Source organism: Phyllopteryx taeniolatus, chromosome 13 (assembly GCF_024500385.1).
Source record: "Phyllopteryx taeniolatus isolate TA_2022b chromosome 13, UOR_Ptae_1.2, whole genome shotgun sequence".
In the NCBI taxonomy this organism is placed as follows: Eukaryota; Metazoa; Chordata; class Actinopteri; order Syngnathiformes; family Syngnathidae; genus Phyllopteryx; species Phyllopteryx taeniolatus.
In genome coordinates this window covers 12,496,312-12,521,124 of record NC_084514.1, presented here as the reverse complement: position 1 = coordinate 12,521,124, position 24,813 = coordinate 12,496,312, and the positions used below count along the sequence as shown (strand labels likewise).

Sequence of the window (24,813 nt, the reverse complement as noted above, 5' to 3'; positions counted from 1 at the left end):
AATTGGGAGAAACATCATCATGCAACAAGGCAATGACCCAAAACACACTGGGAACACAACAAAGGACTTCATTACGGGGAAAAGTGGAAGCTCTTAGAATGGCCAAGTCAATCACCGGCCCTTTACCCAATAGAGCATGCATTTTACTTCCTGAAGAGGAGACTGAAGAGAGAAATCCCCAGGAACAAACTAACTGAAGAGGCTGCAGTAAAGGCCTGGAAAAGTATTTCAAAGGAAGAATGCAACAGTCTGGTGAAGTCAATGGGTCGCAGGCTTGATGCAGTTATTGCAGGTAAGGGTTATGCCACCAAATATTGTTATGTAAATGTTATTCACTGTAAGTTAATTTAATAATGTTTGTTCCAATACTTTTGCTCACTTGAAAAGTGGGTGGCTTCAAACAAAAGGTGCTTTGTCCTGAGTTGTTTAACACATCAAGATGTAAATACCATGAAATAAAAGCTGGAATACGGAACTTCTTTTCTCATAGCCATCTTTTTATCGATAACCGAAATGTCTTCAGTATACAACAGAAACAAAGGAATTGACCTTGCCATTCCAATACTTTTGGAGGGAACTGTATCTTAAAGCTTATACAGTATAAGTGGGTCGTTTTCATTTAATTTATCAGTAATGATAAGGACACCTGTAAAAATAAATAAATAAAGTGCCGCCTTGTTTTTATCGATTATGAATACAATCATTACATCATAGTCCACCTCGAAAGTCACCCATCCGCTGGGCTAGACTGCTGGGTCTTTCTGGCTGAGCTCTCCGATGCTAGTAAACGGTCCTGAAGTATGCTACACTACAAACCCAAAGTCACTGGATGATCATAATTCCAGTGAGTACTGGCGACCATATCCTGGATATTATTTTTACTATTTTTGGCGTCGTAGCCGAAGTATTTTGGTCATCATATCCGTAACTGCGAACCAATGCAGCCGCCATCTTGGACGACAAACACTCATTTCATGGCAGTCCAATACAAACGTAATCTAAAAAACAAGATTTATTAAAGTGATTGAAAATGTGTGAAAATGAGATTGCCACTAAAATTAAAACTCGTGTATAATCCCTGCATTATGTTGAAATTGTCACTGATGGTGTAGTGGTGCACTCGCCTGACTTTGGTGCGGGCAGCGAGGGTTCAGTTCCCACTCAGTGACGGTGCGAATGTGGGTGCGAATGGTTGTCCGTGTCTATATGTATGTACCCTGCGACTGACTGGCGACCAGTTCAGGGTGTAGTCCACCTTTCGCCCGAAGTCAGCTGGGATAGGCGCCAGCGCCCTGGGACCCTGACCAGGATAAGCGGTGTTGAAAATGGATGGATGGATGGACGGACGGATTATGTTGAAATTAATATTAATATTTTACAAATATTCAGAGGGCAGACATTTTATTCGCAACCTTAACTTTGAACAAGAGGTCTCTTGTTCAAGCTGTACGTCAACTCACTCATCATAGGTCTTTGCTGTTTCCTCCCCTTCCACAATCTATTTTTACTCACTCCAGTAATGTCCTCCTCCACAGTACTCCTTACAGCATCTTGACAAGAGAGTGTTTAAATAATCTGAGTTGATTTGTTCAACAATGACTTCACATCTTGGCTCCCATTAGAGCTCACCAGGGAGAACTCTCCTTCCACAGTAGCCCAGTTATTGGATGAGCTCATTTCAGCTTCAAGGCCTTTCAAGATTACTGAACAACCCAGCGTGTTGGCGTTCATTCATAAAACCACGTCACGTCCCTGAAATTGTTTATTGGCCACTGAGTGATATTTAAAATTTTCTGGTGGTGATTCTTTTCCTTTCGGCTTGTCCCTTTAGGGGTCGCCACAGCGCGTCATCCTTTTTTCTCCTCTCGAACACCAACTGCCCTCATGTCTTCCCTCACGACATCCATCAACCTTCTCTTTGGTCTTCCTCTAGGTCTCTTGCCTGGCAGCTCCATCTTCATCATCCTTCTACCAATATACTCACTATTTCTCCTCTGGACGTGTCCAAACCATCCAAGTCTGCTCTCTCTAATTTTGTCTCCAAAACATAGAACCTGGGCTGTCCCACTGATGAGGTCATTTCCAATTTTAATGATGAGGTCATTTCTAAATTTATCCAACCTGGTCACTCGAACCTCAACATCTTCATTTCCGCCAACTCCAGCTCTCCTTACTGTTGTCTCTTCAGTGCCACTGTCTCTACTCCGTACGTCATGGCCTCACCACTGTTTTATAAACTTTGCCCTTCATCCAAGCAGAGACGCTTCTGTCACATGACGAAGGTGTCATGTGACAGAAGCGTCACCCGTTCCAACCTGCTTGGACCCGTTTCTTCACTTCCTGACCACACACACCATTGCTCTGGACGGTTGACCCCAAGTATTTAAAGTCCTCCGCCCTTGCTATCTCTTCTCCCTGTAGCCTCACTATTCCTCCACCACCCCTCTCATTCATGCACATATATTCTGTCTTACTTCGGCTAATCTTCATTCCTCTGCTTTCCAGTGCATGCCTCCATCTTTCTGTTTCCTCCACCTGCTCCCTGCTTTCACTGCAGGTCACAATGTCATCTGCGAACATCATGGTCCACAGGGATTCCAGTCTAACCTCATCTGTCAGCCTATCCATCACCACTGAAAACAGTAAGGGGCTTAGGGCTGATCCCTGATGCAGTCCCACCTCCACCTTAAATTCATCTGTCACACCTACAGCACACCTCACCGCTGTTCTGCTGCCTTCATACATGTCCTGTACTATTCTAACATATTTCCCTGCCACTCCAAACTTCTGCATGAAGTACCACAGTTCCTCTCTGGGTACTCTGTCATAGGCTATCTCTAGATCTACAAAGACACAATGTAGCTCCTTCTGACCTCTGTACTTTTCCATCAACGTCCTCAAGGCAAATAATGCATCTGTGGTACTCTTTCCAGGCATGAAACCATACTGTTGCTCGCAAATACTCACTTCTGTCCTGAGTCTAGCCTCCACTACTCTTTCCCATAACTTCATTGTGTGGCTCATCAACTTTATTCCTCTATAGTTCCCACAGCTCTGCATCACTTCACATCTCCCTTGTTCTTAAAAATGGGCACCAGCACGCTTTTCCTCCATTCCTCAGGCATCTTCTCATGCGCTACAATTCTATTGAACAAGCTGGTCAAAAACTCCACAGCCACCTCTCATCGATGCTTCCATACCTCCACAGGAATGTCATCAGGACCAACTGCCTTTCCATTTTTCAACCTCTTTAATGCATTTCTAACTTCCCCCTTACTAATCATTGCCACTTCCTGGTCCACCATACTTTCCTCCTCTACTCTCCCTTCTCTCTCATTTTCCTCATTCATCAACTCCTTGAAGTATTCTTTCCATCTATCTAGCACACTACTGGCACCAGTCAACATATTTCCATCTCTATTCTTAATCACCCTAACCTGCTGCACATCCTTCCCATCTCTATCCCTCTGTCTGCCCAACCTGTATAGATCCTTTTCTCCTTCTTTAGTGTCCAAACTGGCATACATGTCATCAGATGCCTCTTGTTTGGCCTTTGGCACCTCTACCTTTGCCCTATGTCGCGTCTCAATGTATTCCTTTCGCCTCTTCCCCAGTCCTCTGTGTCCCACTTCTTCTTAGCTAACCTTTTTCCTTGTATGTTTTCCTGTACTGTGAGGCTCCACCACCAAGTCTCCTTCTCTCCTTTCCTGCCAGAATATAACACCTGCCTGCCTCTCTGATCACCTTGGCTGCAGTGGTCCAGTCTTCTGGAAGCTCCTCCTGTCCACTGAGAGCCTCTCTCACCTCTTCCCTAAAAGCCCCACAGCACTCGTCCTGTCTCAGCTTCCACCACATGCTTCTCTGCTCTGCCTCGGTCTTCCTAATCTTCCTCCCTACCACGAGTCATCTTGCACACCACCATCCTATGTGGTCTAGCCACACTCTCCCCTACCACTACCTTACAGTCGGTAACCTCCTTCAGATTACATCGTCTCCACAAGATGTAATCCACCTGCGTGCTTCTACCTCGGCTCTTGTAGGTCAACCTATGTTCCTGCCTCTTCTGTAAAAAAGTGTTCACTACAGCCATTTGCAACCTTTTTGCAAAGTCTACCACCATCTGTCCCTCCAAGTTCCTTTCCTGGATGCTGTACTTACCCTTCACTTCTTCACTCCTATTTCCTTCACCAACATGTCCATTACAAACTGCACCAATCACGACTCTCTCTCTGTCTGGGATGCTCAGAACTACTTCGTCTAGGTCCTTCCAGAATTTCTCTTTCACCTCTAGGTCACATCCTACCTGTGGGGCATAGCCACTAATCACATTACACATAACAGCCTCAATTTGAAGTTTCAGCCTCATCACTCGATCTGATACTCTTTTCACCTCCAAGACATTCTTAGCCAACTCTTCTTTTAAAATAACCCCGACTCCATTTCTCTTCCCATCTAAACCATTGTAAAATAATTTGAACCCTGCCCCTAAACTTCTAGCCTTACTGCCTTTCCACCTGGTCTCCTGAACACACAATATATATCAACCTTTCTCCTAATCATCATGTCAACCAACTCCCGAGATTTTCCCGTCATAGTCCCAACATTCAAAGTCCCCACATTAAGTTCTCGGCTTTGTGCTTTCCTCTTCTCTTTCTGCCGAAGAACCCGCTTTCCACCTCTTCTTTGACTTCGACCCACAGTAGCTGAGTTTCCACCGGCGCCCTGCAGGTTGACAGTGCCGGTGGCGGATGTTGTTAATCCGGGCCACGACCGATCCGATATGGAATTCTTTGGATGAACGCTCATATTTGTTTGGCAAAGTTTGAAGCCGGATGCCCTTCCTGACGCAACCCTCTGCATTTATCCGGGCTTGGCACCGGGCTACAGTTTGCACTGGCTTGTGCCCCCCATAGGGCTGCATTATTTAACAATATTCTGGTGATTACTCTTTCCAACATTAGTACAGTGACCATCAGCGCTCCCACGGGAATGGGAAAATGTCTATTCATGTTAACAATAACCCGAATCAGCTAGTGTTTGTTTGCACCTTCAAGTCACAAATTACTCAAAATGTAATTCTATATCTACAGTATATCCAATGTATCTGTACAGTATATTGAAATACGGTATGAACCTCATTTCTTTCAGCTTAGGTTCAGATAAACTATAGTCAAGTGTGAATGCCCAAGCCTGGTGTACGCCAATTAAACAGAGCAAGACAAACACTGGTGGGCTGCAGAGACCAAACACACAGCCCAGTGTTCAAATGACAGCTGAAAGTATTTCATTTAACCTTTATTCAGTTAGGGAAACCTCACTGAGATTGAAAATCTCTTTTAAAAGAGTGTTATTGGCAGGACAGGCATTAAACATAAACACAAAGCAAACGGGTTTGACAGGACAAGTTCAAAACATTCAGACAAACAATCTTATAATGCAACAATCAGCAGTTTTCTTTAGCATTATCCAAAGTCTTTATCTAACAGTAAACCTCTACACAGGTTCCTGAACTGCGTTTTAGAAGACATTTCACCCAGTAAAAATACTACCAATAAAGTTAAGGTTAAAATAGCAAGTGTATTTAATCCAGCAGCCGCTGTCCAATCAGGTTGTGCATTATGCATATTTTGAATGGGTAACTGCTGGTCAAAAAATAAATGCTAAGTGAAAAAGGACCAATGCCAAAGTACTAGCCTGAACTCAGTGGTATCTATCATCTCGGACTATTAGTGGTCTGTGAGAAACCAACATAAAAAAAAACAACCGCTTCAGTTGAAGTTAGACTTGACCTTATAATGTCCATGGCACACAGTCTTGCAGAAAGCCATATTTGAAATCATTTATTTTTATTCCGAAACACAAAATCAAAGGCCAATGTACTACTAGTTGGTCGTAAGCAAGTATTTAACCTCTAATCCAAACGTCTTCAACCAAGTTGCCTTCGATTTTAAAATGTGTACTGAGATTGCACAGACTTGGTGAACACATGAATGGTTCCAGTGAATAATTAGATTAGTTCTACTCATTCCTAACTCGGTTAATGAAGCGCTTAAGGGCATTTTTCTGCCTCAAAGGGGGTATTTTCGCTAATTCATTCAGGGGAATACCCTCTGCTGGTGTACAAACTGGTTTTGATAATATCCCAATGTGCGTGCTGGACCAGGTTAGAATGCGTTGACAAATAACAGATGTAGAAATGTTTGGCAAGAGTCGTGCACAGGGTGAACTTAGCATGTAGTTCGTCTCCCTGACATTTGTGTGTTCAACTTCCCATTGACTCACAAAGTATTCATTGCCAGAGCTTTTTGGCGTAGAGTGTTTCAACCATCTGGACACACACACACACACACACACACACCTAAGTCGACACAATGGTTGTTTTGACTGCGTGTTTTCTCTATTAAACATTCACACATTGAGCAGACCAGAAGTGTTGTAAAGAAGTCAAACATGTGGGGGCTTCTCTTAGCTCGCCAGGTATTGTTAGGTCATATGTCCTGTCTTGGCGGGAGTCTTTATATCTGTTAAAGGGTTATGTTTAACAAAACAATAAATATCTCTTCAGTCAAATTAATAGGCAGCCACTGTGACTTGCTTACTGGTTAAACACACTCCTTCGCACTTGGCATGGGGCTTCAATGGAAAAAGACTGGAGGTTAAACAGAAGACAGCAGCAGTTTGATATTATGGCATTAACCTTGATCTTACGTCGACATGTCTTTACTGCAGAATGATGTATACTTTATTTATTTCTTTATTTTGTATCTATGCTATTGTTGCCATGTTGAGTTCGGCCGGTTGTGACTTACGTATTTTGGCATGTGTCCTCCTAAAGCAAAACCACTTAACATCAAGGCAGACGAGTGGATTTGTGGGGTCTAAAACATCTTGATAAAAATAGGCACTGTTTATATGTGCTGCTCCAATTAAACCTGTTCTAAATGAGTCACCAGATCTGAATAAGCTTTTATTCATTTTCTCCCCAGATGCAGACCCTGTTTGCCTTTGATGAGGAGGAAATGGAAATGAGGAACAAGGTGGTGGAAGATCTGAAGACGGCGCTTCGGACTCAGCCAATGAGGTAACCTAGCAGCATATTCTCTATAGAGACAAAAGTAACTTATTTTTGTCAATTCCCTCCTGCGACCTATTCTAAATAAGCGTTCTAGCTTTACTAATAATATAAATAATGCATTGTGTGAGTTCAAAATAGTTAGAAATGATTCAATGTTAGACAGGATTCTTATTAGATTGCATGTGAATGTGTTGAAATGAAATAGATGAAATATGTTATTTTTATTTATTATTTTGATGCCGTGTATCTCGACATGGTCAGCCACAATTTTCACCAACAGTGGATAGATACTGCCCCATCCGGTGATACCGACTGCTTCCTTCTTCCCCATCAGCAGCTGCTCAATTTCGGTCTTTCAACTTGTGCCAGTTGTACGATGCATTGCTCTGGTCTGGTCTGGACAGCCGCGTGTCGTCTTTTCTCTCAAGGAGCCACCATGTATTTGCAGAATGACAAATACATGGAGCATGTCTGGGTCACATCTTGGTTGTGTTTGTCTATGTGATGGTCATGGGCCAAGTGCAAGCATTCACAGAGTGACAGTTCACATATGCGAGTAACCAAACAGACCTTCATGCAAATTGCAGCTATTGTCACATTATTGATATTCATTCAAGTGAAGAATATTTACAAAAGACAGTAAACTCAATATTGACTACGTGTTGTATGACTTCAGATTTATTAATGTGATGAAAGGCGAGTTGACATTGACTAGTCGCTGATGATGACATCATTATTATTATTTTTTTTAGCTGTTACAGAAATAACTTGGGGGGGGTGATGCTTTGCAATAATCTGTCTCGGGTGGGAGAGATGACCACTGTACCACCTGAGCCATGGCCCCTCCTTTGTGCACGGCGGAATCATTTCCCACCTGCTCCAACCTGGCTTTTTTCCTCTTGGATCTCCCTCACTCACAAAACACATGAAATCAATGAAGGAGATGGACTCATTTCTTTCAGCCCTATCCTCATCTGTGGGTGCAAGCAGCCCGTGCTCGTCCTCAAGCAGGGAAAAAAAACAAGCTCTAAACGTCATAGTGGAGTAATAAAGTCAAGTAACCCCTTTTAGTGACTTTTGTTTAAAAGTGTTATTGTACACAATACAGAGACTATACAGACGGTGTAGTATATTTTACTGTGTTGTAGGAGACAAAAGCAAATCCCATCTCATCTTACTTTGGGGTAAGAGGTGGAGTACACCCTGGACTGGTCGCCAGTCAGGGCGAATAAGTGTTTATAAAGTGCGCTACACACTACATTGTAGTAAGGTGATTTGATGTATGGGCATGAGGGGTGTGAACTCTATTTTAACTTTTAACTCTTTTTTTATGACTGGACCTAAGATTGTATGAAAACTCATTTGTAGCTCATTATTTTGGACATCTGAGGATTTCAGTAGTATATACAATATTGTAAGCTATCGGGAAACCAATGTTCCCCTGTTTTTCATTCTTTCATTTCATTAATCCCGTAAGAGACAATTGTAATGGCTCAGTCTGCATTATTCATAATTGCACCTGCGACTGCGTGATTACAAAGTCGCTACTCATTAAGTCCATTGGTATTTGATGTTGAGCTGTGTAGTGGGAAGCAGGTGGGTTCCAGACAATGAGTGTTAAGGGGAACGCTGTGCTAATGTGATGACACCTGCATGATTGAGATAATGAGGGATAAGCTACAGTGAATTAGAAGTTTATTGATGCCTGGAGGGGCGGCACGGTGACCCAACTAGTCAGCACGTCTGCCTAACAGTTCTGAGGACTCTGGTTCAAATCCAGCCTTGCCTGTGTGGAGTGTGCATGTTCTCCCTGTGCCTACATGGGTTTTCTCCATGGTTCTCCGGTTTCTCCCCACATCCCCAAAACATGCATGCTAGGTTAATTGAAAACTCTAAATTGCCCGTCCGTAGGTGTGGATGTGAGTGTGAATGGTCGTTTGTTTGTATGTGCCCTGCGATTGGCTGGCAACCAGTTCAGGGTGTACCCCGCCTCTCGTCCAGAGTCAGCTGGGATAGGCTCCAGCAAGCCCGCGACCCTTGTGAGGAGAAGGGGTTCAGAAAATGGATGGATGGCTGATTCCTGGAGGATTTTCACTTTGAAAAGGTTTTACCCTCGGTGTTGCCGATGATATGTCTGAAGGGATTATCCGTGTCAAATGTGACAGAGGACTTGAACTTCATGTATGGCTGTATCTCATTCCGTTTTTGCGCTGTTTTAATTCATGACTGTGTTGGGTCACTGCCTAGATTGGCCGTAGTCCCTCCTTCCTTCTGGCTTTTTGGAGAAGCGGGTGCTATGTGCCGTGACAAAGCTATCCGGTGCCCCGATACCTCTTGTTGCTTGGTCATCGAACAAGAACATGGTGGGCACGCACGGAGCCAGGTGGCGAGGTCAGACGTAGCGTTGCTAGCAAACTGCCACTTTAAAACGTAACAGCTGGATGCGAGCATGTCAGCCTTGTTGTCTTTACATCCTCTTCATCACGCCAGATGCTTTTGAAAGTGGACAGCATCCAAGCATGTTCCTTATTGCTGTCTGTTGTAAAACGATATTATTGTTCAACTAAATTAATGGGCTATATCAGCACCTCTGCCCTGATGTTCGTTTCCATGGAGCACGTTTTATTAGAAATCAAGATCTTTATAATCTAGAGGAAGAATACATATTCAGCGGAGGATCAGGAAAGTCCAATATGCTTTCACAATTTTTCAGCCTGTTTGGAAGTCTACAGTGCTATTAACAAAAGCTTTAGTCTTTTTTTTTTTCTCCAATTTGAATGTGAAATCAGTACTAGTTTAAGGATCAAAGAGTCGCAAAGAACAGTTTGACATTAAATCAACCATGTCCTCGGACTTGATTGTGTAGACTTGACTATCTCGAACAGTGGCAGGAAATAGCAATGGATTGGAATCTTCAGGGACTAGTTGAAACATCTGAACAGATAAGTACGATACTCTAAGCTGCAGGGGGAAATAAAAAGGGACTAAGGCAGACCTGGAGATGGTGAAAATAAATGTAACAACCTGCAGTGGAAATTCCTGTTTTTACCAATCCAAAGCAAACACTTGGCAGGAGATGGAATTAGGTTCCATGGTGTATCAAAGGTATGACCTTCCTCACTGTAATTTCTCTGGCAAAATAACCGCAGTAGGATGTGAAATGAAGCTTTTCGAGAAGTTGTTTCCCAGAACACTCCAGCTCTTGTCTGGCACAGAATCATTTCCAGTGCAACTTCTTCTCCAAGCTTTTCAAGAGTGACCGTGTCAATATTGCTTTAGACTATTAGCTGCTAGTCTGAATGGTTCCACTTCATAAAGAGTGGGTATTGAACCCTTTTTCACATACTGCATTACTAAATACGGTACATTAGTCATGGAGCAGAGCACCACCTTTGAATGAAGTGATGGTGTTGACGTAGAGGACGCGTTTTCCTCACCTTGGTCACACGATTAGCATAAGCATAGTGGTTCAACGCCCACAGCACCCTACATTAGGTATATCCATCCATCCATCCGTCCATCTTCCTCACTAGGGTCACGGGTATGCTGGAGCCTATCCCAGCTAACTGTGGGCGGTAGGTGGGGTACACCCTGAACTGGTCGCCAGCACAGTCGCAGGACACGTATAAACAACCGTTCGCACTCACATTCATATCTACGGACAATTGAGAGTCTTCAGTTAACCTACCGCGCATGTTTTTTGGGGGGATGGGGGAGGAAACCAGAGTACCTGAAGAAAACCCACACGGGCACAGGGAGAATATGCAAACTACCACACAGGCGAGGCCGGATTTGAACTCGGATGTGCAAACCAGTTGTCCACTGTGCCGCCACATTAGGTAGGTACACCTGATGATAAAAGAGTGCCGGGCATTATAATCAAGGAATTTTTATTGCCAGTGTTAAGTATGAATTCGGTATTTAATAGTTTCCAGTGGTGTAGTAATTGCATTTTATAATGAAGGTCAAGTGTTGGCCTGATTAGATGTGCAGGTGTACCTAATGGCCGGTTAGTAGATGTCGGTTGATGAATTAAACAAACGCGTTCTCAGCCAACACATCATCGTCTCCTCTCACCTAACATAAATAAATGTATTGCTGTGTTGATTGGGACATATTGTAGATTCTTCTGTCCACAGTGGCATTTCCTGTTATGATAAGCCCATGCTATTTACACATTCTTGGCACAAGCTGAGATGCTAAGATTAAGGCATGAGAGATTGATGCTTGTTAATATGAGAAGGAAACATTTCTGGTGTGTGCGTTCGATCTAAAAATCCACAGGGAGCGGTCGAGTGACAAAGGAGGGCCATGTGGCTAACATACACAAACAAAGTAATGAATCTGGCCTGGACAAAAACATTGGTGAGACTCGGTTATGTTTGGAGGTTGTTTTTGCTGCATCTGGCCAAGAGTGTCTAAACCTAAAGACTATCAAGGTGTGCTAAGTGAAATGTGCCGCGCAGTGACATATGAAGCGTGCGTGTTCTCAGCTGCGGGTCATTTGTCCTCCAGCGGGCTCATGAGCTAAAATACTGAAGAACAAAACCATCGGACCTTTCGAAAGTGGCCTTCGATGAGCCGTAATCTAAATGGTATTATTGAATGTCTGTGAAAGGTGCCAGCAGCCTGGACAAGGCCCCCTTCAAGCCTGAGACACTTGGAGCAGTTGCTCACCAGCAGTGGGCCCAAATCCTCACAAGTCTCATGCAGAGCTTCAGAAATCATTGCAATGGTTTTCTCCAAGGTTTGTGGAGCAGAATAACAACACATTTCATTATTAACATTATTCTCTTGAAACACAAAGATATTTATTTGAGTTTGATTTTTTTTCTCTGGTCATTTTTAGTGTTTAGTACCTTTTTATTTCTTATTACTTTTCGTCAATGTCGTTATTTCAATGAACATTGTGAGTTTCTTTAACAGTGTAGGGTACCAACATAGCTTTGGCTTACAGCATTGCGAGAAGAAGACAATTCTTGCAATAAAGTAAAAAACAAATTCCATTTAGGTTTTTTTTGTTACTAAGCAGGATTACATAAAAAAAATAATTTAAAAAAAACCCATCAAGGATTCAAGGAGTTTAAATGTCATACGAAGACAAATGTACACATGATATGGCACGGAATTTGATAACCAAGGTCCCAGATTGGCCCGATAAATCCAGAGACTTGTAAAATATAAATAAACTAAGAAAAGGAGATGATGAAAACTAAAAATACTCAACCTATTTCTACAAAACGTGGTAGAAGTATTCGGGATGTAATAATAATAATAATGAATAACCTAAATTTGTGTAGTGCCTTTGAAGGGCAAATTCTGTGAGGATTACAATTTTACTCTGAGCCAAATGAGTTTTTGACGAAGGGTTGTTGCTCATTCCACTGAAATCTGAACGCATCCTTTTTATTGCATTATCATCATTTCCTTAGGATAACATTCAAATGTTCATATAAATACTGCTGCACATCGTGTTACATTTGACCATCATCAACCCAGCCTCAACAGACACTCGTTTGCTCCTCTGTCACTTTAGTTTGTTAGTTAGGGGTTTTTTTTTGTGTGTGTGTAAAAGTGCACGCATGCGCGTGCGCGTTGTTGGCTTGGCCCCGGTAGTCTTTAGCGCTGCCTGACCGCATATCGCTTCTTTGTCATGAAAGACAATCGCGGTGGGTTTTCAGGTGTGCAGCGGTTGCTCCCTTCGAAAGAGGAGCAAACGATTGGTCCGTAAGCTACTCCACTGAACGAAAGGAGACTCCAAAGTGAGAGAAAGGTGGCTCCTACTAACTGTGGAGGAATTGTGAGAGGCGCTCTGCTCCACCATGTCCTAACAATGCAATGGATTGCTCGCAGGTCTTGCAATAGCCCGTTAAAGTGTGTACACGGGACGTCTACTTGCACATGCATGTACGCGTTTCTTAAAATGTCGCGGAGAGAAAAGCCTGAAGGAATCTCTCTCACATTTGTGAACTCTCATCAACAGCATCATTCACCCTCTGCTCCCCTCACGTTCTTCACTCGGCTGCTCAGCTTCAGTTCTTCACTGAAGAATAGAAGTTATTTCTCTCTGAGGTGGTCTTACAATTCTTGGACAGGAATATGGCTAATCCGGTACATGAGCTCTTCTCTGGCCAAACACTGGAAGATGATGCAGAATGCGCTTCACCTCATGGCTACCATCCCATGTCTAAAATGGTGCCTTTATTTATACCTGGAGACTGCAGCTCCTGGGAAGGAGGGGGGGGGGGGGGGGGGGGACACAAGAAGCACTTTGTTTGCTGATTGATTGTGTGATCCAAATGCATTGTCAAATGGTTTTATTTCTTTGAGGAATTTATTGGTCATGCCAGGTCAAGTGTGTGTATTTCCTGGAAATCTGGAACTGATCGTGTTTAAGTAGAAGAACATCTGGCTTCAATATAGGTGCAATATTAATTTCCATGTTTTGTGGTTTTTCCATGCCTATAAAAAGTCCAAATGTGGAACGGGTTGTTGCTCTGCGTCCTTCTGACGGTGTCAAAGCTAGGTATGGGCTACAAATCGTCCCCATTTCCCACTTGGTGTCCTCCTTTTCACCCTCTTGTTGTTTGAAATGATTAGTCATGGCCATCAGAAAGCCGACAATGTCGGAAGGTCGTTTGTGTGCCGACTGTGGCATCGCGCCATGTTTACACGATCACACCTTGTCAATCAGAGATGTTACTCGGCGGCTGCTCTTCTATTTCGAGCAGCTAATGAATGATACATGTCTTTTATGACGTATGGGGTTTCAATGTTCACATGAAAAGAGGCTATTCATTTCTGGTGAAATGTATACAATCATTTCATTTTGTGATAGGGGTCGATGTGCTTATGTGACTTTCTTTAGTCCGAATACAATGTCTGGTTTTACACTTGTCGATATTATTGGATGGGGGGGGGGATTCAATCATGCAGCCATCTCAGATGCCGGTTGTGTGGCCTGTATCTCTCTTTCATGTTCAATTATATAGTTTTAAGAATGGAGATTCCACACAAGGACTTAATGAAGTGTTGTTTTTTAAAATCCTTTTTTTTTTTAGATGTGTATGCCTAGACATAGAACACAGTTTGCCAAGCTTCAGAGCCTGTGCCTAAATCACACTTGGTAAATAAAAAGAAAAGCAGAAATACAAGTCGAGCTCTGGCATTCGGATCTTGTTGTCATAGAAACAAAACCCTATTTCTGTCAAATATGTTCCAGCAGCCGAAGCATTACATACAGTGCTGGCAAACAACTTCACCGAGGCTTGTTTTTGTTTTTTTTTAATATTGGATGTATCGGTATTTACCCCAATAAGTCTATTGCGAGAGGTAGAGTGGTACTGATTCTATTAAAGTCAGCAATGAGCTTCAGTAATGACTGTCCCTTGTTTAGTGTCACATTTATCCTTCTACAAATGCTTTACGCCTCAGCATTATTTGACAGCTATGCATTCATTACTTGAGTCAAGTTCTTTCATAATGACTATTCTGTGGTTTGATACTAAAATGAATGACGAAAGATTATGCACAATGCCTCTTTTTGTCAAATCTGTGCCAGCCTTTGTATACATTGATACTAGGTGAGTGAATTTGACCCTTTTCAGGTTTGTGACGCGCTTCATTGAGCTGGATGGCCTCACGTGCCTCCTCAACTTCCTACGCAGCATGGACTACGAGACCTCGGAGAGCCGTGTCCACACCTCCGTCATCGGGTGCATCAAGGCTCTCATGAACAATTCTCAGGGTCGGGCGCACGTGCTCGCTCACCCGCAGAGCATCAACACCATCTCACAGAGCTTGCGAACGGAGAACGTAAAGACCAAAGTGGCCGTCCTGGAGATTCTCGGGGCAGTGTGTCTGGTCCCCGACGGGCACAAGAAAGTGTTACAGGCCATGGCTCACTACCAAAAATATGCAGCAGAGAGGACTCGTTTTCAGGTGAGGCCAACCCACCCAAATGTTGAATAGTCTTTAGTGGTCTCTTGGTTCACACATACCGGTGTCACGTTAGAGCCTAGGGCTGACCCTCGACAAAGGGATCCTAAAATAAATCAAGTTGAGTTCATCTCGATGACTTGGAGACACGTGCTGTCGCCCCTCCGGATGTTTTGACCTCAGGCTAAGTCAACACACCTTGAGAACATAACAAAGCCGGGTGAGGATATCTGGAGTTCTGGAAGTCAGGAATGGGGAGTGCTTCAGCATCTATCATGACTGAGTCAACGAGCGACACTTTACTCGTTTCCTTTGGGTGCATGTTAAATCGTGCCACGTCGGGCTAAGTTAACACCAGAGAAAGGAACGTGTGCTTCACCGCTGACGAAGACTTGTAATGTTTTTCTATGTGACAATCGCTCCTCAGAAGTATGTCTGGTTGTTAGTTTAGGACTGTGTGAAGTGGTTAGCGACCGCTTGTGTTGTCGGATCCCGCATTGTTATTTTAGCAATGACTTGCGTGTGATTTATAAAGATATCAATCACGTGTGTGACTTTTTTTCCTCTTTTATTCCTTGGATAACATGACCTGAGAAACTCTCCCAACTGTTTGTAGACGCTGCTGAATGAGCTGGACAGGAGTACGGGACGCTACAGAGATGAGGTCAACTTGAAGACTGCTATTATGTCCTTCATCAACGCTGTGCTCAATGCGGGAGCAGGAGAGGTCAGATCCAGCACTTACTGATAAACATACTTGGTTTCAATATTTAGAAATGATTCAAAAACGCTATAAGTCAAAGTTAGCATAGATGTTAACATATTTTTGAGCTGTTTCCCCGTTTTTAATGAGAGTGCTTCCTTTTGTTGATGTTGGATTGTGCCCTGATCCCATCTGGAGTGCACATACTTACTCCCTAATCAATGACAATTTGATGTATGAAGTCTTCTGCCACTCGCATTTATCTTCCTGAAAAGTACTCCCCCGCCACTCGAAAATGTTATTTGCTTATTGTTACTTGACATTTGAGCCTTGCGATGCAGACTGATGTACGAGCAGAGTTTGACACCCAAGGGCTGTTTTCGCATTCGTTCAAGGCGGGGCTGCGGCGTTCACTGTGAGTCCCGGTTTTGGGCAAATACCTTCCAGCATATTTGGAGGAAGGAAGGATGTGTACAAGTTGAACAATTCATTGATGTTTTTCCCGAGGAGATAAGTAAGATACAGTGCTTGCCAATGCTCTATTTGGGCTTGAGTCTTAGCTCCAGTGCTGATTGGGTAGTCACTAGTTTGTTTTCCCTGCTACAGAGCAAAGAAGCAATCGATTCATGCCAGATACAGCATTTAGTTTACGACTCTTAAATGAAAAGTCTTTTACTACAATGTGTGTAGTGGGGATCTTCAGTTCCATTGAAGTACATTTGGATTCTTTGAAGTGGTTAAAGTGACCAAGTTCGATTATTGTCCTCTCCCATGTGGCCCAGTTGTCTGAAATAAACATAAGGGATCTGCTATTTTCAGATCCAAATCATGCCTTAACCATACATACTCAATAGAATGAGTCAATCTCAGAGTAAAAAAATGACAGCCATCTTGGATATGCCGTTGTATTTTTTATTTGTGTTCGTTAATGTTTCATCCCACAATCTGCTCGCTTATCTCCAGGACAACCTTGAGTTCCGCCTCCACCTGAGGTACGAATTCCTGATGCTGGGCATCCAGCCAGTTATCGACAAGCTCCGAGAGCATGAAAACGCCACTCTGGATCGGTGAGAGACAATCACCCAAGACATACCGGGGACATTTTGCCAGAGGATGAAGCAAACAGAACAATTCTCACAATGTGTTTTTGTTCTTTTTTTCGTCAGGCATTTGGATTTTTTTGAAATGGTACGCAATGAGGATGACTCCGAGTTGGCCAAAAGGTTTGACCTGGTAAGTAATACAAGATGATGTTGTCGGTTTGTGATGTTTTGACAATATTGTGAGAATAATGTGTTCTTCTCAAAAGACCCACGTAGACACCAAAAGTGCCGGTGCCATGTTTGAGCTGGTTAAAAAGAAGCTGAGCCACTCTGAGGCCTACCCACACCTCCTCTCCATCCTCCAGCACTGCCTGCAGATGCCATGTGAGTTGCTATGTTACACATTGTCCACACAGTTGGTTTGACAAATTGGGTCGGCTGTTGATAGGCGCTTACCATTAACAGTTGCTCAATAAAACTAGAAAACAAACAAACACACACAGACAAAAGGGGACAGTCGTTGCTTTTTTTACATGAACATTACCGCAACATACTTCAAAGCATGTTGTATTGCATGTAATTCCCCAAAATCCGTCGGGTTCTTGCTTTGTCAAAACAGCAATATTCCATAGCGGAACATTTAAAGATTGTTCAAAACTGAGGGAGGTAAAACACAAAAATGAACCTGTAGGGAATGACATCTGACTACAGATAAGACTGCCATGTTATTTATGTCAGCTAGCGTCCGAAGGCAGTTAGGTTCCCGTTTTGAACAACGATCTCCAAAATGTAAAAGTGGTTTGAAATGAAACATTTTGCCATTGTGCTTTCACCTCCACATTCAGATAAGCGTGGCGGAAGCAGCAGGCATCACTGGCAGCTTCTCGACAGGATCCTCCAGCAGCTAGTCCTCCAGGACGACAAGGGGGAGGATCCCGACCTTTCCCCGCTGGACAACTTCAATGTTAAAAACATAATTCGCATGTAAGTAAATGACTGTAGTGTCGTCATCACAGCAGCACCTAGTGTACTTGTACAAATCACTTCGAGCATGATTTTTACATGCCAGAGAATGTAATTCCTCAGAGAGGTGAGGTGAGGCAAAGTGAAGGTGGCAGCAGGGGTTCTTGGGTGAAGTCTGAGGAAGCGTGCGTGAAATAGCAGGAAAAGAGAAAACCTGAGATCAAAAGGAAATGACTCTAATCGCATTAGGCAGGCAGCCAAGTGAGCCGTGTTTAGGTGCTGCCAGGCAGCCACTTGGCTTCATGTTCATGTACTTGGGATGTTTACTTTTAGTCTTCATTGGTGCCCACTGAGAGATCTCACAGCATTGTCCATACACTCACCATGGTTTGTTTTTCATGCAGTTACTATGTTTATGTAAACAGCGATATTTCAATCTAATCCTGATTAGGCCAATACACGCAAGAAGGCGCTGCGATATAAACACAACCCTCTATTAACTTGTATTTCAAATTGGCTCATTTTTTTTTTACAAACCTTGTGACATAATGGTGAACATGAGTTTTTGCTGCAGCAGTTGAATTCGGTTAGGGATGAGTTGAAAAAGAAAGAAAACGCAACATTGTATCAGTATTGACTATATGCGCTGTGTTTGAACAAATATGGTTATGAAGTTCACAATGAAAAGTATAATGTAGGGATTTGCTACGGCATTGAACATATAAACTTGATTATGAATGGAATGCATAAAAACCCTAATTGAAGCATGGACCTACAGTATTTAGAATAAGCTCAACATCCAGGTGGTTGCTGTTATTGAAGATCATTGATGTGTGTTCAGTTTGCTGGCGAAAGAAGCAAAAAACATGTCGTGGTAAACCGTGCCCCATCTACTACTCCCATTCCAGCCATACATCCATTTTCCGTACCGCTTAGCCTCACTAGCGTCCAATCACTATTTTTGTTCTATTACAACCCCAATTTCAATGAAGTTGGGACGTTGTGTTAAACATAAACAAACAAAAACAGAATACAATGATTTGCAAATCATGTTCGACCTATATTTTATATTTTATTGAATACACTACAAAGAGCGGCACGGCGGACGACTGGTCAGAGCGTCTGCCTCACAGTTCGGAGGACCGGGGTTCAATCCCCGGCCCCGCCTATGTGGAGTTTGCATGTTCTCCCCGTGCCTGCGTGGCTTGTCTCCGGGCACTCCGGTTTCCTCCCACATCCCAAAAACATGCATGGTAGGTTTATTGAAGACGCTAAATTGCCCGTAGGTGTGAATGTGAGTGCGAATGGTTGTTTGTTTGTGTGTGCCCTGCGATTGGCTGGCAACCAGTTCAGGGTGTACCCCGCCTCCTGCCCGATGATAGCTGGATGAGGCTTCAGCACGCCTGCGACCCGCGTGAGGAGAAGCGGCTCAGAAAATGGATGGATGGATGGATGGATGGACACTACAAAGACAAGATATTTAATGTTCAAACTGATCAACTTTATTGTTTTTAGCAAATAACTAAACACGCGCCCAAAAAGCTGGGACAAGGTCATGTTTACCACTGTGTTCCATCACCTTTTCTTTGAACACCATTCAATAAACGTTTGGGAACTGAGGACACTAATTGTTGAAGCTTTGTAGGTGGAATTCTTTCCCATTCTTGCTTGACTGTTCAACAGTCCGGGGTCTCCGTTGTCGTATGTTACGCTTCATAATGCGCCACACATTTTCAATAGGAGACAGGTCTGGACTGCAGGCAGGCCAGTCGAGTACCCGCACTCTTTAACTACGAAGCCACGCTTTTGTTACAAATGCAGAATGTGGTTTGGCATTGTTTTGCTGAAATAAGCAGGGGCGTCCATAAAAAAAGACGTTGCTTGGATGGCAGCATGTGTTTCTCCAAAACCTGTATGTACCTTTCAGCATTAATGGCGCCGTCACTGATGTGTAAGTTACCCATGCCATTGGCACTAACACAGCCCCATACCATCACAGATGCTGGCTTTTGTACTTTGCGTCCATAACAGTCCAGTGGTTCGTTTCCTCTTTGGCCCGGAGGATACGACGTCCACAATTTCCAAAAACAATTTGAAATGCGGACTCGTTGGACCACAGAACACTTTTCCACTTTGCATGAGTCCATCTTAGATGAGCTCGGGCCCAGAGAAGCCGGCGGCGTTTCTGGGTGTTGTTGATAAGTGGCTTTCACTTTGCATAGTAGAGTTTCAAGTTGCACTTACGGATGTTGCGCCGAACTGTATTTACTCATATGGGTTTTCTGAAGTGTTCCTGAGCCCATGTGGTGATGTCCTTTACACATTGATGTCGGTTTTTGAGGCAGTGCCGCCCGAGAGATCGAAGGTCACGGGCATTCAATGTCGGTTTTCGGCCTTGCCGCTTCCATGCAGTGATTTCTCCAGATTCTCTGAACCTTTTGATGATATTATGGACCATAGATGATAAAATCCCTAAATTCCTTGCAATTGTACGTTGAGGAACATTGTCCTTAAACTGTTGGACTATTTTCTCACGCACTTGTTGACAAAGAGGTGAACCTCGCCCCATCTTTGCTTGTGAATGACGGAGCAATTCAGGGAAGCTCCTTTTCTAGCCAATCGGTGGCACCCACCTGTTCCCAATGAGCCTGTTCACCTGTGGGATGTCCCAAACAGGTGTTGGATGAGCATTCCTCAACTTTTTGGGAACGTGTTGCAGCCATCAAATTCTAAGTTAATGATAATTTGCTAAAAACAAAGTTGATCAGTTTGAACATTAAATATCTTGTATTCGTAGTGTATTCAATTCAATATAGGTCAAACATGATTTGCAAATCATTGTATTCCGTTTTTATTGATGTTTAAGACAACCTCCCAACTTCATTGGAATTGGGCTTGTAGAACACTTGAGCGTAATTCTTTCAGGTAGCGCCTCGACGCCAAACTTGGACGCTGCATCTAAGCTCAGCCGTTCGTTCCAAAACATAGTGGATCCATCACCGCTCCCATCTGTCAAAATCTTGTTGTTTCCATAAACTTTCCTAGAAGTACATTACACCTCGAAAAGTGATTCATAAAGTGAGATTTCCATATTCGCTTGGCAGAGTGCCAAAGGCTCTCATAGTTGACGGGTGAAAACGTGTCTCGTGTCGTCGTGGCTTTTGGGGGAAGAGATGGAGGTTGCAGAGGTTAAATCAACATAGTCATTCATCAGATGTGGTTACCGTGACGACATGTGACCCACACTTCTCCACTGCTATGTAAAGGTGTTCAACAATGTAGTGTTTTGTCTTTGTTAATTCTCTCAACTCTAGCCAAGGCTCCTGTCGATACTCAAGGTTTTACTCGTCTTTTTCAACTCAAATTGCTGTACCTTATTAACATGTATCCGCTTTTTGCTTCTCATGTGTTTATTTTCACCTCCAAGAACTATTGCACTCCTGCAATTTTCCCAGATTGCTATATTATTTTCAAATTTCTCCTTTATTGTGTTTCACAACCAAGATATACCCAGTATGTAAACTACTCACCTGAACTGATTCAAACCCTGCACCGTGTGTTTTGACTCTAATATCCTTGGCAGTGCAGCCTGCAGCAACCTCGTCAATGCTGGGCCAATAATTAACTCAATCACATTTCAAATTTGTGATCATCAGTAAAAACCTAGGGCAACACATGTACGTCCATATCACTAAATGCCCAGGCTTGACTCGGTTTAACTGCGTTGGACATCTGTCTGCATCATTGCATCGCCGCTCATTGTGGTCTTCTGGCTTCAAAGGCTGGTCAACGAGAACGAGGTGAAACAGTGGAGAGACCAGGCCGAGAAGTTCCGGAAAGGTAAGACATGTATGATGATGTCACATCACATTAAGAATCCTATCAGTAATGTCGCTGTATTTTGAACTTGGTTTGTTCGCCTTCTCCCTTCAGATCATGTCGAGCTGCTTGGCAAACTGGAGAGGAAGGAGCGAGAGTGTGAGACCAAGACCCAGGAAAAAGAGGACATGATGAGGACTCTCAACAAGATGAAGGATAAACTCCAGCGTGAGGGCGTGGAGCTACGCTCAGCTAGGGAGCAAGTCCTGGATCTATCAACGCGCATCAATGACTGTGGTTTGGTATGAAGTCATGCTTTTTACACAACAAGAAAAATCATTTTAGGCGTCATTTCCAGTTCAGTTGAACTCACCACAATGCGAGTGAGGACGGTAAACCTTTATCGGGCCAAAAAGTGTATAAATGGGATGGCGATACCCGCCACGTAAAATAGTGTGACCACAGACCAGCGGGACATTTTGAACGTTGACATTCCTGTTCTTTGTGGACCGGTAAATGGACTGCGATGTGTCTAGCGCCACCCTTTTTCAGCAATGCTTATACTATGGGTATGGTGGAGCAAAGCACACTACTTTCATTGTCATTTCGATGTTACAAAGGAATGGAACAGAAAGAAAACAAAATTAAAATCAAGCCCAGATCATGACAAAATGTTAGTGTTAGCGTGTCATTTTTAGAGTTACAGACTCTCCCTGAGGTCATGCATTTTACATGAGCGACCGAGCTACAGTCCGAGGGACCGAGATCCCTGCTGCAGATGGCAAAAAGCCACGAGTAATCTAGACAAGGCTACGGCCTGACAAGAATAACCTCCTCCGAATCTGAATGATGGCGCCAAAACAATATTTTATATTGGACACGGCTTTGGATTTTTCAACGGAGAACAGGCGAGACTGCGAATATGCAGGGGTTGTATTGCCATCCTGCCATCCTGCCATCCTGCCTGCGTGCCCTGTGTACGATTTATCTGTAGGTGAACCAAACTGTACTGAACTTGGTGGAAATGTGGCTTTAACGTATCACTGTGGTTGGTTCCGTCAACAAACACTAATGTAAAGTCCCTAAATGTGTTGAGTTGTACTTACCTCACAAAAATGCATCATGTCACACAATTGAATCTTTCTAACGATTGCACACATCTCCCCACAGGTGGGCAGCGTGTCTTTCCCACCACCACCTCCTCCTCCTCCAGGAGCTCCCACGGCTCCGCCTCCAGCGCCAATGATGGGTGACTTTCCTCCACCCCCTCCGCCTCCGCTGCCCTTCAGTTGCCCACCTCCACCACCGCCACCTCCCCCACCTGGCGCCCCACCTCCTCCACCAGGAGCCCCTCCCATTTTTGGAATCCCGCCTCCCCCTATTCCCTCTTCTTTCAATTCGGCGAGCACGCTGCGCTCCAAGTCCACCCCCCAGCCGTCGCATCCGCTGAAATCTTTCAACTGGGCTAAACTAGGAGAGGTGACAGACACGTCTTCTTCAGTCTTTGAAATAATCTTGTGTGTCTTGTTGTCCTTTTATTTGTCATGATTGTGTGTTTTACATACACCAGTAAGTGGTATATTAACCATAACAAAACAAAACAAGAACATAAGAAATCGCTAATGGCCCTTACTTTTTTGTCTTCATCAGCATATGATCAATGGCACTATCTGGAATGATATTGATGACCTGAAAGCTTTTAAGATCCTTGACCTCAAGGACATAGAAAAGATGTTTTCAGCCTATCAAAGACAACAGGTTTGTATTTAAACCCAGCATATTGAAATGCATGTTAATGGCACGTGTGCGTGTTCATGGTGTGTGCTGTTTGCATACAGTAGATGGAGACAGATTTCTATTGTGAGCCTGTCATAACAAAATTCCATTCATAGTGCTAATTCGCCATGATTATTCAACTTGTGTGACACTGCCAAGGGCCTAGTTGAAAGACACATTGCAGAGTTGGACCAGAGAGACTGCAATCGTGGAACTTTAGTGTGTTTGTGCAAGCACTGCAGAGCTGTCTGTCTGGATCTTGGATCAGCCTCGACAGAGGATGCAATCAGTTAGGGTTAAGGTTAGCGCTTTAAAGGAAAAGAGCAATTGTCGATACAAAGATTCAATACCAATATTTTGTGAACAAACTGCAATACTTTACATCTGATTATATTAGCTGCAATTGAGTGATGACCCATTTACTGGATACTTCCATAGGTACAGCTGCAAAACGTAGCAATGTAAGAAGTGACTCAAGTCAATTATGATTGATACTATCAGAAGTGGATTCAGTGAATAACATGGTTATTGATGATACAAGCCCAATTCCAATGAAGTTGGGATGTTGTGTTAAACAGAAATCAAAACAGAATACAATGATTTGCAAATCATGTTCAACCTATATTTCATTGAATACACCACAAAGACGAGATATTTCATGTTCAAACTGATCAACTTGATTGTTTTGAGCAAATAATCATTAACTTGGAATTTTACGGCTGCAACGCGTTCCAAAAAAGCTGAGACAGGTGGCAAAAAAGACGGAGAAAGTTGAGGAATGCTCATCCAACACCCGTTTGGAACATCCCACAGGTGAACAGGCTCATTGGGAACAGGTGGGCGCCACCGATTGGGCAAAAAAGGAGCTTCCCTGAATTGCTCAGTCATTCACAGGCAAAGATGGGGCGAGGTTCACCTCTTTGGGAACAAGTGCGTGAGAAAATAGTCCAACAGTTTAAGGACAATGTTCCTCAACGTACAATTGCAAGGCATTTAGGGATTTCATCATCTACGGTCCATAATATCGCCAAAAGGTTCAGAGAATCTGGAGAAATCACTGCATGTAAGCGGCAAGGCAGAAAGCCAACATTGAATGCCCGTGACCTTCGATCCCTCAGGGGGCACTGCATCAAAAACTGACATCAATGTGGAAAGGATATCACCACATGGGCTCAGGAAACCAATGGCAGTAAATACAGTTCGACACTACATCCGTAAGTGCAACTTGAAACTCTACTAAGCAAAGCAAAAGCCATTTATCAACAACAGCCAGAAACGCCGCCGGCTTCTCTGGGCCCGAGCTCATCTAAGATGGACCGACGCAAACCGGAAAAGTGTTCTGTGGTCCGACGAGTCCACATTTTAAATTGTTTTGGGAAATTCTGGACGTCGTGTCCTCCGTGCCAAAGAGGAAAAGAACCATCCGGACTGTTAGGGAAGCAAAGTTAAAAAGACAGATTCTGTGAGGGTATGGGGCGTGTTAGTGCCAATGGCAT

General features: G+C 43.5%; 1 protein-coding gene across 6 annotated transcripts in view; it reads left to right on the top strand.

Moving 5' to 3' along the window:
- Positions 1 to 24,813, top strand: part of daam2 (dishevelled associated activator of morphogenesis 2) — a 100,714-nt gene that overhangs the window by 57,969 nt on the left and 17,932 nt on the right. For all 6 annotated transcript variants that reach the window (XM_061794138.1, XM_061794133.1, XM_061794134.1 and 3 more), the window contains 11 exons: positions 6,987 to 7,081; positions 14,683 to 15,016; positions 15,630 to 15,740; positions 16,680 to 16,783; positions 16,883 to 16,949; positions 17,026 to 17,143; positions 17,605 to 17,743; positions 21,504 to 21,562; positions 21,656 to 21,843; positions 22,712 to 23,020; positions 23,192 to 23,299. In XM_061794138.1, the coding sequence (XP_061650122.1) occupies positions 6,987 to 7,081; positions 14,683 to 15,016; positions 15,630 to 15,740; positions 16,680 to 16,783; positions 16,883 to 16,949; positions 17,026 to 17,143; positions 17,605 to 17,743; positions 21,504 to 21,562; positions 21,656 to 21,843; positions 22,712 to 23,020; positions 23,192 to 23,299 (1,632 nt within the window). The remainder of the gene's footprint in view (positions 1 to 6,986; positions 7,082 to 14,682; positions 15,017 to 15,629; positions 15,741 to 16,679; positions 16,784 to 16,882; positions 16,950 to 17,025; positions 17,144 to 17,604; positions 17,744 to 21,503; positions 21,563 to 21,655; positions 21,844 to 22,711; positions 23,021 to 23,191; positions 23,300 to 24,813) is intronic.